The sequence below is a fragment of the Magallana gigas genome, chromosome 6 (genome assembly GCF_963853765.1).
Source record: "Magallana gigas chromosome 6, xbMagGiga1.1, whole genome shotgun sequence".
Classification (NCBI taxonomy): domain Eukaryota; kingdom Metazoa; phylum Mollusca; class Bivalvia; order Ostreida; family Ostreidae; genus Magallana; species Magallana gigas.
In genome coordinates this window covers 11,622,937-11,636,173 of record NC_088858.1, presented here as the reverse complement: position 1 = coordinate 11,636,173, position 13,237 = coordinate 11,622,937, and the positions used below count along the sequence as shown (strand labels likewise).

General features: G+C 33.1%; 2 protein-coding genes across 2 annotated transcripts; both read left to right on the top strand.

The window, feature by feature from the left end:
• Positions 1-3,336: 3,336 nt before the first annotated feature.
• LOC105317802 (uncharacterized) lies at positions 3,337-7,794 on the top strand. Its single transcript, XM_034470205.2, has 5 exons — positions 3,337-3,476; positions 4,584-4,611; positions 4,942-5,085; positions 6,802-7,047; positions 7,633-7,794. Exons 1-5 carry the CDS (start codon positions 3,474-3,476, stop codon positions 7,656-7,658), a joined length of 447 nt encoding a protein of 148 aa, XP_034326096.2. The 5' UTR covers positions 3,337-3,473; the 3' UTR covers positions 7,659-7,794.
• Positions 7,795-9,625: 1,831 nt separating this feature from the next.
• On the top strand, positions 9,626-13,027 carry LOC105317801 (calmodulin-like). The gene is made up of 5 exons (XM_011414529.4): positions 9,626-9,766; positions 9,909-9,936; positions 10,818-10,961; positions 11,958-12,203; positions 12,942-13,027. The coding sequence occupies exons 1-5, from the start codon at positions 9,764-9,766 to the stop codon at positions 12,965-12,967; spliced, it is 447 nt and encodes a 148-aa protein (XP_011412831.3). The 5' UTR covers positions 9,626-9,763; the 3' UTR covers positions 12,968-13,027.
• The last annotated feature ends 210 nt before the right edge of the window (positions 13,028-13,237 follow it).

The following is a 13,237-nucleotide window of genomic DNA, read 5'->3' as shown; positions in this document are numbered from 1 at the left end:
AACTCAAGCGTTAGTGTTTTAAAAATATTTGCCTCTCCCTTGTGAATTAAATAAATATGTTCATAACCCGACTTTGATTTGTTTAAAAATGTTATATAACATATATTACATGTCTTCTCGGGCGACAATACCAGAATATTTGTCCCTCGGTGACAGGAAAGCCCTGGAGTGTTATGTCGCCCTCTGCCTTCGGCATCGGGCGACATAACACTCCAGGGCTTTCCTGCCACCTCGGGGCAAATATTCTGGTATGTCGCCCTCGATGCCATGTAATATATGTATAATGTTACCCGTTGCTTAGTGCGTTGCTAACGCTGAGGGTAATAGAACGGATTATGAACTGCGTCTTAACTAATCAGATTTCAGTATTCAACATGAAAGTATAACAATATAAAAAGTTATATGATACAAAGTGATATTGTATCAATTTTTTTGATATTTTATTATATGATATTGTATAATATGATATTGGTTTCTGTAATAAAGAATTTTCTCGCATTATCACCGGTGTGAGATCGGTTTGTCCGGTGTGAGACAGCAGTGTGAGATTTTTCTGTCTTACACTGTGTATTACTACGCCGTTTTAAAACGTAAACAAACGTTGTCTGCGGTAGGGAAATGCACAATTGTGCATTGAGATTATCCATTAATTAATTGTGTTGCATAATTAATTACAATTTTTCATATTTTAATTGAAAAAACTGTCGTATGCTTTCATTTAACTTGCACTATTTGAAGCACGCGGAGGGATAAACCGAAAGTAATCTTTTGAACGTCATAATAGAAAGTTGTCAAACATCATTTTTTAAGCTAATATAATGCGAGAAAAATAATCATTCATTATAAACTCGTGTGGGATAGTGAAATTCCACCGAGGGGACAAGATTCACTGTCTAGGACGAGGCTTTGTGTGATCAAAGACACCGGTGATAATGCGAGGGATGTGATACGGATCCGTATCAGCCCTGGAGGGCTGATAACCTGTATCAGCCCCGGAGGCCGATATGGATTTTGTGACGTCATCTGTATCACATGTGCAAAAAACCTGTATTTATTACTAAGTATGTAATAAAATATGATATCGGTTTATAAATAGGATATATCATCATTTTACATGAAATTGTATTATATGATATTGTTATATATATTATTGTATCATATGATACAACATGTATAATATAATATTGTATTGTATAATATTTTCCTTATCACATAATATTGTATCATTTGATATGATACAATGTTGTATCAAATTACATTGCATCATATGATACAATATCGTAATATGTATCAAAAATGATACAGTATCATACAATATCATACTATTTTATACAATATAATATCATATGTTTCAATGTTATGATGTATGATGTAATATGATGTTGTAATATAATACTATATTGTATTATATATTATGATATTGTATTATGTGATCAAATACAATAATGTATAACACAATACAATGTCATATCATACGTTACAATATCATATCTTTTCATTGTTTATTACGGTATTTTATTGTATTATATGATATATGTTGTAAATATGATAGGATGCAATATTTAATCTTATATTATTGTATTGATTAACATATGAACATTTGATTATCATACAATTTTTTAACAGATGGTATATGATATTGTGTCAAAACAGAATCCATGAATATCCAAGATCATAAAGTATGATTTTCATATAATATGATAAAGGTGGTCTCATAAAGGTGTTGTCTCATAAGGGTGATGTCTCAACTCGGTGAGCTTTGTAATCTGTGATTACTTATGTTTTTACGTGGCACCTGTCTCGAATAACACAGAGTGAATGTTTCTTGTCCTTAAACAAAGCGTGCTGACACTAGGGTATAGTTCCGGTCGATTGCTTTTACATGTAGTGAATTTGAAGAATATACCTTTACCATCGATATCCTTCATCTTAAATTCAAAGAGCAAATGTGCATTTAAGGAAGAAGATGGAAGTTTAATGTACAAAATGTACAATTCTGCTTAAAAAGTTATTTTTTCCGGGAAATCCATCTCCCCTATAGGTCAATTCTTTTGTTATTTGCAAATCGCCCTTTGTTGAAATATAAAAATTAATAAAAATTATTCAAATTGTCTAAGAAATATATCAGTTATAGAAAAATATATAACCCTAAGTTCATTCAAAGAAGGAGTCATGTGATTTTGTACTCCATTTATACAACACAGTCGAGTTGGGTGAGCAAGTTAATCTTCAAATGAGTATTCTAAAGACAAAGTTAATTAATTATCGGATGTGTAATTATTTCCAAACAGTTTGGAGCGCTTGAATTTTAATTTAAACACCATATATACAGTTATTGAACAGAAACATTTTATACACTAAGTAAAAGAAATGGTTTTCTAGCAATTACAAATAAATTGTAGGAAGTCATATGTATAAATTACAAATGTCAACTTAGTGTCCTTCCGCCCGTTTCCTGTGCTCATTAGCTGCCGATATGAACACATACTTCGATAACATTAAAATATTGAAACAACGCCGGGTATTGGAGTGCCGTTTATTCCCTTTCAATAAACTGATGTTTTCAAACAAAATTTCCAAAGTATCTTCATGTATGGTTTAATACAGTTTACGGATATGAAAACATAATACGATGAATTTAACCCCCCCCCCCCCACCCCTAAAAAAATAATTGATTGATTTAAGAAATAAACAGCAAGTTAAAAAGTTCACCGGGATATGAACTTGGTTGGTCACGTGATCATGTTCCTGCGCAACCCGAAGGACTTCTCAAAAGATCTGATCACGTACCAACCAAGTTGATTTCCCGGTGAACTTTTTAATATTGCTGTTTATTACTTATATTTGCATATGAAAAAGGTTAATGGTTCAGAATTGTTAAAATTAGCGAGATTTTATGTAATAATCCAAACGTCAAGTGATAAGCGCATGTCATGATAATTGTGACGTTATGAAAAAGCTCGTTTTCGCTATTCTACAGGTTTATGTGCAAATGTCAATATAAATGCTTATTGCACAGAGTTAGTACAACAAAGGTATAATTATTCTCATTCTGCGCTCGCTCAAATTTATAATCGTGTTTTCTATTTTCTGTATGCCACAAATGATATGTATTGAAATAGTTTGTTCAAATAACGATCGATATGTACTTCCAATGTTTTTCTTTCCTTTTCATCTAAAAAATAAAAAAAAAGAAAGTTCGATATATAAGCTTGATTCCTTTTATGACTTTAAAAGCTCTGTTCAAAATCGGCTATGTAGAAATATCCGATGAACAAGAACATGCCTTGTTTAAAACCCCCTTTATTTTCTAAACAGATTTAAATGCCGCGTTTCTCCCAGGGGTTGAGAACCGCGACTCATCGAATCGCGTCAGCACACAGATAGTGGATCTTAGTAACGACCAGCTCTGTTTGTGTTGCCTCTAGTCGTGGTCTCTCCGGATCTTTCCTTTGGCGGCCAGAATCACAAACATGGTAAGTGTTTGAGGACTAAACATCGATTTGTGCTATTAAAACATTAATGCAGATATTGTCTATACATACATAACAGAATGTGTATAGTTTTTTTTACCTTTGTTTTATTTCTGTTTCTATTCGTTTAACTTGACTATGGATGCAGTTCACTGGAAATTAATTACAATGCATTTAATAAATGTGCCGTTGGCTAAATTAATTAATCTTTATTTTGGACCCTGGCTTATTTTCATAACCATGCACATTCAAAAATTGTATCAATGTACTTTGTTATACAGGTACAGAGATACACGTTTCAAAATCACCATAATTGAAAGATTTTGAAAGAATGATTTCGTGCATGAAAACATGAAACATCAAAAATTAAATGCACTTTACAGTACACCGTGTTTCGTTTAACTACAGATTCTTAAAACACCAGTAGATAATCACTGCACAAGACATTGGGACACGGGTGTTCTCAGTGTAATTCGAAATCAGATAAATCCCGATCAATGGATGGTCAGAATGCATTTATTTTACCCTGAAGTATGTAAAATAAGTTCCCATGATCCTTTTAAACCCCTTGTGTAACATTTTCATTTCTATTTGCTTTAAAATTTCGATCATTCAATACAAGTATGCTGGGAACTAGTGGGGCACTAGAATAAGATCCTATAAATCCATAAAACGATGAAGGATTCCTAACACTGGAATTGTCAAAATACTAATATATAGAAAAGTGCCAAACAAACTTCCGCTAGGAAAGAATAACAATATTAATTTTTAAATGATATCGTCCCAGCGAGACTATATTTTGTTGTAATCTGACTCCCTGACAAGCATCCTTAATGTTGAAATTTGCTGTTGTATGAATTAATTCCATTATACGAGTATTCAAGATAAATTCTCGCTGGTGAAGAAAAACATATTGGTTTGTTATCCACTTTTCGCATTCATTTAGAATATTTTTGCATTTGATTTGTTGAATAAGAGATAACTGTTACAGGAACGTTCAACGGTTATGATGGTACATATTGTACTTATGTATGTATCATGTACTTAATCATGATTAAAAAAACACGTGTCCCTTGTGATTTTGCTAAGTATGCATTATTTACATTACAGGGTGAAATAACGGATTCACAGAGAGAAGGTATACTTATTTTGCTGTGTCATCACATTTTTATATTAAAGTTTATCACTATAAATAATGCAAAAGTTAGAAAATGCCAAAAACTTTAAACCAAACATAATCAGATACGGTTAACCTAGTTTGCGTGATGGAATTTTAATATGACCATCACCACGCAAGTTGTGAGTTTGTAACGGCAAAAACTTAGATTCTTTAAAATCAAAATCTTCGTTGCTACGTACAATGTAACTTAATTTTGATTTTAAACAATTCAAAGTTTTGCAAAGGACAGTAGAACTAGTGCGACACCTCAATAGAAAATAAGATAAAAATTATTTGCGGTTGTTTTAGATATCAAGTCTGCCTTCAATTTGTTTGACAAAGACAGCAGTGGGTTCATTGACGCCGCCGAGCTGAAAACCGTCCTACAGACCCTGAAGCAGAACCCCACGGACAAGGATGTCGAGGATATGATAGCAGAACTGGACAAAAACGGTGGGTATACCGTATTTATAACAGTGCCGCCCGGAAAACTACAGTAAACTCGGCTTCATCGAACGTGCATGTATAATGAATTTACGCATAGAGCGAAATCAGTTTTAATTTTTGTAGATATATAGCGGTATTATTAAAATACAATAGATATATATATGAAAACCGCCTTTGATGAATCAAAATTATCGCGCTTCGGTAAGCGTGTTTTACTGTATCTAATGTTTTATGTACCGTCCCCGTGTGGCGGGGAATATACAAGATGAAAAGAACACCAAACAGCAATTAAATTACAATTCATTCAATAACATATTTTTATGCATGGCAACTGTATCTATATTTGGCGACTAAAATAAACGTTTTTGGTCGAATACACTCATTGCACGACCATCATGTATAAATTAAAAACGTCCTTATTTTCTGTAGGGTTTCCTAAACTTCGTTTATAAGATGTTATCCTTTATTAATATGAATAATGTCTGCAATGAGAACAATTATCATCTCTATGATACTGTGGATAATGATTTTTAACCGAGTTTTTCGTATGAAAAATCCGGTTATTAAAATGGCGAAAATGGCGGTTAGACGGGCGACTGCCAATAGGGTACCCTTTTGTATGTACGGATAGGTCCTCCTACAGTTTTCAAGATACATGTAGGACGTTTTTGTTTTGCAGATCAATTGTACATAAATCAGATATGTCCCTATTACTTTGATTTTGATTTTTAATACCAAAAATACAGTGTACCTTTGTACGGATAACCCCACCTACAGTTTTTAGGATAGGAAGATTTTCTTTTGCAGATCAATTGTTCATATATATATATATGAAATGTACTCATTACTTTGATTTAATTTCTATTAAAACACAAACAAATATTAGCTGTTCAACTGTTTTGTTTTGCAGTTCAATTGTACATATATGCTAGATGTGTATACTAGTATTGTATTTTGTTTTCGTGAATTTTTTTTTAGAAAAACGCCAGCTTTTGAACAACTTTCTTTCCATAACATTGCATACAGGGTGCATCATTTGTCCAGATAACTCCTACAGTTTTCAAGATAGGAAGTTATTTGCATTTCAGTTGTTCAAATATGCACCTTTGAGATAAGCATGGTACTTTGATTTTTTTTAATTGACAAATGGATTATGGATACTGTTTACACAAAGGGAAACCCAGTTTGCTGTCACATTGACAGCTTTCTCTTGTTTTCAGTTTGATATATTGTGTAAATCTTGGTTAGGTCAAAGTTCTGTATCTCATGTTTCAATCTACAAAACCCGATATCACTTTTGTTATACCATTTTAAAAAATAACATTACTAGAGATGAAAACCAATGTCATAAAGAAAATTAAAGCTATGATTTAGAGTGTATATCATATGCACTTTTTGGTATTGGATTTAGTATAAGAATGTGTAAATGAAAGACGGATCATCTTCGCTAGCCAAGGGTTTTCGGTCCACTATGGGGAGCAAAGTGGACCGAAAACCCTTGGCTAGCGAAGATGATCATCTTCGCTAGCCAAGGGTTTTCGGTCCACTTTGCTCCCCATAAACCCTTGGCTAGCGAAGATGAAGACGGATGTGAATTTGCTTATAATTTCCCGTGACTTATCAAATTACAAACAGTAACTGTGATTGACATCAATTTTACATGCCAAGTTAAATATTTTACCTGGAACATTTTCTTTGATTAGAATGCTGTATTTTTTTTAGGTAACAAAAAAATAGAATATGACGAATTCGAAAAATTCATGGCCGATAAATTCAAGAGTCCAGATGAAGCTGAAGAAGAAATGAGAAATGCGTTTAAAATCTTTGATAAGGACGGAAGTGGAAAAATTGATGCCAAAGAGCTGAGGCATGCGATGAAAAGTTTGGGGGAAACAATGACAGACGGGGAAGTGGACGAAATGATCAAGGCGGCGGATCAAGACTCTGACGGCAAAGTGGACTATTCCGGTAAGTGCTACGGGAGTGGATCAAGGTACTGACAGCGAATTGAACTATTCCGTTAAATGTTAATAGAGCGGATCAAGGTACTAGTTGCAAATGACTTCTCAAGTAAATGTTACATTTGCGAATCAAAGTACTTCCAGCCTACATTGCAAGAGGTTATTTTGGTAGGCGCGAAAGGAGTGGATCTAAGTACTGACAGCAATGTAGACTATTTTGGTTTGTCTTGGTACATTTATTTGACACTATACATGTATGTTAGTAGCAATAAGCGAAAAGACAAGATTGCTAAAGCAGATAGGATAATTATGATATGCTGTGGTACAATTTTATACAAACTATCCATGCATGGCTCAAACATTTAAAACCATAACTTTTTATAATAGATAACAAATTTCATTAACTGATAAAGAATACTACAAACCAATAAATGAATGTATCCATCATAAAACAATAATATCACAATACCCGTAGACAACAGCATACTATGAGCATCGACATCTATTTATAATATTTTTTCATGGATATAGTTTTTATTCAGTCATTTGTTATACATGTACGTCCCCTGAGTATTTGCGATTTCTTTTTCAGAATTTGTCAAAATCATGATGAAGTAGAAGAATGTGTCTGTATCCGAGGCCATCGGCAGCTAAGAAGGAGATATCACAAACATCCGTCCGTGACAAAAATTTTCCCGAACTCTTACTACACAATCCGGAAATAATGCAGCTGTTCATACCTTTGGTTTTTTTTCTTAAAAATGCAATTACTTTTACTTTGTAAATGACACTATATTATTTTGTAAAAAATAATACATTTTTCAGATATTTAACAACTTGTAACAAAATAACTTACATGTATGTTTGCAATAAGTTAACAAAGAGATTCCAAGTTAGATATTCATGTACATATACAATGTATAATGTACCTTACTATGTTGTTAATAAATTTAACAGAAAGTTTATTTATTGATCTTTGTCGCATATATGTTGTAATAAAACAAGAGAAAACATAGCTTGTTCTGTGTTCATGAAGTTTATTTAATCAGAGCTGACATGTATTTTACACCTAACTTGCTCTTGCAAATGTAGATTTACTACTATGGAAGAATTGTCAACTGCCGTTAATCAACTAATACTATAGTAGGTATAACGTGAAGGAAATCTTAGTTTCTTCTTAAAATACAAAACAAGAAAAAATAACCTTAAAAAATACGAAAAACGAAACAACACTCCCAGCTTATTTGATATATTACTTTGTTATACTTTCATGTTAAATACTGAAATCTGATTGGTTAAGACGCAGTTAATAATATTTACTATTACCCTCAGCGTTAGCAACGCACTTGGCAACGGGTAACATTAAAAAATGTTACATGCGCGAAAATTATGCGCGTACGGTTCGCTGTAGAATTCACGTTATTCCTATATAAAAGCAGTAAAATTTTCTTAAAAATTTTAAAAAAGACATTCAGTATAACAAAATAAAGAGTGCCTGTTTGGGAGGATAACAGTTGAAATTGACACCCCTCGAAAACCATTGTCAACCTCCGCTTCGCGTCGGTTGACAATGGTTTTCTCGGGGTGTCAATTTCAACTGTTACCCTCCCAAACAGGCACTATTTATATAACTATAACCTATATTACTGTCATTTAAATTTTGATTTTACCGGGCGGCTGTAAAGTTGTCATTTTGTAAATTTTGTATTAACTGCCTTCCGGTAAATTCAAAATTTATATATAATATGACATTGCTTTGCTTTTTCATGAATTCCATCAACAAGGTTGGTCGAGTTAAAATAACATATATCTATTTTTTTTTTAATCAAAGCATAAGTGTACAGATACATTTATCTGTGTACTGTCTTTTAAACAATAAGAAATTGTGGTTTGCTTTTACAATGTTTACTGGTATATAAAAATTACTATGTGAGTCAATCTCCGAAAGAAAGAAAGAATGAGTGACAATGCGTACAGAATGGCCCAAAAATTAAAACATATCCCTATCATGCTCAAATATTCCAATGTACAAAAATTCCAATACATGTATAGACATACACACTTAAGTTTCATTTTAACATTATGTCCCACAGACTGTCTTATCAAGTAAATGATAATGTGCTCATTTCTACTTCAAAATGTTCCGAGTTCTTCTTCTATTGGTAGAATGAACTGAACGAGCATTTATGAAAACAGTTATATTTAGCAAAGTTTGCCCTAAAATACCGAAGGTGCTCCACCCCCTTGTCCTCGCCTAAATATCAAAATATCGCACTGAACCTATAAAAAATTCATCCTCTGTTAATATTTTTGTGCAGCAAGTATTTTCCGCTTGAACATAGTTTATAGATTTCTTACCGGAATTGCTAGTTTACAAAGAAAATATTTATGTGATTTCACCGATTTTTCTTCATGAATAAATTTTTCCGTTTCAAATAAAGATAATATTTAAAAGGATTTTAATGCATCAAGAGTCCCAGAAAATAAGTGTTCCTTACAATGGAATCCTTCCCATCAATATTAAACAAGTTCCACAATACAGCCCAATTCCTGTAAGTGATACCTTGGTTGAATGTCACGTTTGAAATCACTGGACTCGTTCGTCTGTACCTACTGCTACAACCATCACGTGGAACGTTGGTGAATTGATCGTAGGACGATCAGAGCCGGTCTGGTCTCTGACGGCGAGTGTGTGTGTCTCCCTTCCACTCCAATGATACAGCATGGTAAGTGGAAATTTGGTACAGTGGTCCCAGCGACCCAAACAAGGGATCAAGTTTTTTACTTTCAATGAATAATTCAGTGTAGTCGATCATCTGATTTCTTTTCGGTAATAATTACACCGGCATTTTTAATTTTTTTTTTCAGAGTAAGTTACCAGAGGAAATAAAACAAGGTAAGTGTCATCTTGAATTACATTAAAACTTGAAACATTTTCCAAAATATAAGGCTAGATGATCTAAATCAGAACTCTAGCGTTTGGCACGGAAAACGGGATTCCTGATATGGTATTGATTGTGAAATTTCAGCTGAAATGTTTACTGATGCTAAATGATATAAATATAAACGAACCTCAAAGCTTTTTCAATAGTAATTATTCATAGGTGTTCAGGGATCAGGGAAAGAGATCAATATGTCTATTCTTTTTCACACAGGACACGGTTTCTGATGTATAATGTGGGATGAATAAAAACATTTCTAAATGATCAGATCATTATGGTTTAAAGTCATGTATACAATTTCAGAATTTATAGGCTTTAATGGAAGTGTGATTTTAAGGATGTTAATCAAGGATTGCGTACACTAATGCATTGATCAATCCAAATAGGGCCTCTAAGTGTACCTATTTTGGTTGATGTTTGAGTATCTTTGTAAATGGCATTTATTTAGACAGTGTTGACTTTGTCAAAGAAAATTGCTACTTGATCACTGGTAAATATGTACTCCGATGTCTTATTGACCACTGAAAAGAATTTTAAAAAAAAATAGATACCGGTATATATCTGATATAAAATGGGTGTTTCCAGTTCTTATTGCATATGCAAAATACTAGTATTCTTTTGTAAAATTTCGCCTTTGCGTTTATCCTTTGCTGAATCATGAATTTAATTTTTATTTGACAAAGTTGGTAGTTTTTTCTTTAATTGACATTTCATTTCTATTACTGTTTCATGTTTCTCATAGAAAGATACTATGTTAGTATACGAAGCAATGCCTGATATTTACTCCGAACAGTTAAGCTTTTAATCTACCACTTTACGACACATCTCTCTTTAGAATTCCGAGAGGCGTTCGAGCTGTTTGACAAAGACGGTAGCGGCTATATCAACAGTCGGGAACTTCTGACGGTGATGCGGGCCTTCAAACAGGACCCAACCAAGGCCGAGGTGCAGCATCTAATGCAGGAACTGGACACCAATGGTATCGTCCGCCTCTCTTAAGTAACCTCACTGTAATCAGCGTCTGAAGGCGGCCGTTTGGTCGTGACCATTTTTATTTTATTTTTATTTTATCATCGTATCAAAGTTTGCTGATGAGGTAACAGATGAATAATAGAATTCAATATAGATATTTTTCTGCTAAGATGTAATCTGTGACACGTGAGACAAATTTAACATGTTTTAGAAATGACTCGTACTTGCCAACTGCTTACCTCCCAATCTCCCTAAATAATACATTATGTTTTATAATCCTTATAAAAAATCTTATGCACATTAGCATTGAATGAAAGGCATGTTATTACGATAAATAATTAGCTATAAACCTAATATTAATTCTGAACAATAGATCTATGGTTGACTTTAATTAAGAAATGCCTCCCTGGGGGCAGACAACATTGTCGCTCAATAGAGCGCTATCAGGCAAATTCCAATGGGCAGGAAATTGAACTAGCTTTACCAAGCTCTGAATGTTCCGAACTTCCGTTGCCCATGACCTGTTTATCAACAATGGTGTCAGTCATTTAGAAATAAAAGAAACAACGAAATGTGAATATCGGCTAAAATATTTTTTCTCGGCTTTATAAAAAAAAAATAATTGACGTTTTTTTAAATACTACTGTACTTTTACACACATATTTGCAACTGTCAATATTTCTTGTAATACTGAAGATGTTATTGGAGGCATATGTGTCTGTTGCTATTTACTAATTGCATCAAATATTTTTTTATGATCAGATATGAGAGTGATGCTTCATGCCGATTGCATCAGGAAAGCGTACCAGTGTTAACGACTGTCGGTTTTTTCTTTGCATGCTCGTACATGCACTTGTCTGTATAGTTCCGTCCCATTCTAATACCAAACAAAACGATCATTGCGTATTCATTTTTTCAAATAAAAGTTCCAATACAAAACAGTTTTTTATTTTTAGTAAGTGATAAAACATGTATTGTAAAATCCATTTTTTTTCTTTTTCAGGAAATGGCAAAATAGAATACGAAGAATTTGAAAAATACATGGCCGATCACTATAAATCTGCAGAAGAAGCCAATAGTTCAATGATGGAGGCTTTTAAATTATTTGACAAAGATGGTAGCGGTAAAATTGATGCTGATGAACTTAAAGAGGCAATGATGAGGTTAGGAGATAAACTGTCAAAAGAAGAGGCGGAGGATATGATCAAAACGGCCGATCTCGACAAAGACGGAAAGATTGACTATATAGGTAAAGTCTATAGTCAACTGTAAAGACGGAAATATTTATTATATATGTAAAATCTATAATCAACTGTAAAGACGCAAAGATTGAATACATAGGTAAAGTCTTTGGTCAACTGTAAAGATGGAAAGGTTGACTATATAGGTAAAGTCTTTGGTCAACTGTAAAGACGCAAAGATTGACTATATAGGTAAAGTCTTTAGTCAACTGTAAAGACGGAAAGGTTGACTATATAGGTAAAGTCTATAGTCAACTGTAAAGACGGAAATGTTGACTATATAGGTAAAGTCTATAGTCAACTGTAAAGACAGAGAGATTATTATGTATGTAAAGTCTATACTAAATTGAAGATACACAATGACAAAAAGACTATATGAATTGATTCTAAAGTTGACTATTGTTTCACGAAGACGGACATAGTAACTGCAATGGTAAAGTCTACTAAAAATACAGTTGCATTGCGCTGGTAAAACTGATTATACATATATAATATTATAAAAGACGGGGAGTCACGCACAGACAGATATATAAGATATGAAGTATATATTTATGAGATAATGTGGTTGTACATAAACGAATATATGGTCTATGCTGGTATAGACTGCCCTTGACTGTAGTTAAATTGACTAGAAATGTAACGTATATACTTAAGAATGTACAAGACAATAAAGGTTACGAATACAATGGAATAAACAGGTCCCAACTGTGTTTAGAAATCTTAACAGTAAACGTTTTCTTTTTCAGAATTTATAAGAATGATGCAAGATTAATCCTCCTCCTCTTGCACATCCTACTGGGCACATTGAACGTCGAGTTCTGAAGGAAAATTCTTATTAATAATTTGTATTCTCAAACGAAGAAAAGATCCATTAGTATAAACAACTTTTAGGCGAGGTTGTTTTTAAAAATAAAGCCAGGTTAAAAGTAGTGGTGAAGTCATACTAAATAATGTCTTTAGCTAAAATACATATACTTATGATTCTGGTGACTTTCTCTACTGCTCTGGATATTAATAGTGCGGTAAGAGAAAAAGAATATGT

Excerpts from the sequence above, each read along its gene's own strand:
- LOC105317801 (XM_011414529.4), top strand. Across the intron at positions 9,937-10,817 it reads ACCAGAGGAAATAAAACAAG|AATTCCGAGAGGCGTTCGAG; the intron begins GTAAGTGTCATC and ends ATCTCTCTTTAG. Across the intron at positions 12,204-12,941 it reads CGGAAAGATTGACTATATAG|AATTTATAAGAATGATGCAA; the intron begins GTAAAGTCTATA and ends TTTCTTTTTCAG.
- LOC105317802 (XM_034470205.2), top strand. Across the intron at positions 5,086-6,801 it reads AGCAGAACTGGACAAAAACG|GTAACAAAAAAATAGAATAT; the intron begins GTGGGTATACCG and ends TATTTTTTTTAG. Across the intron at positions 7,048-7,632 it reads CGGCAAAGTGGACTATTCCG|AATTTGTCAAAATCATGATG; the intron begins GTAAGTGCTACG and ends TTTCTTTTTCAG.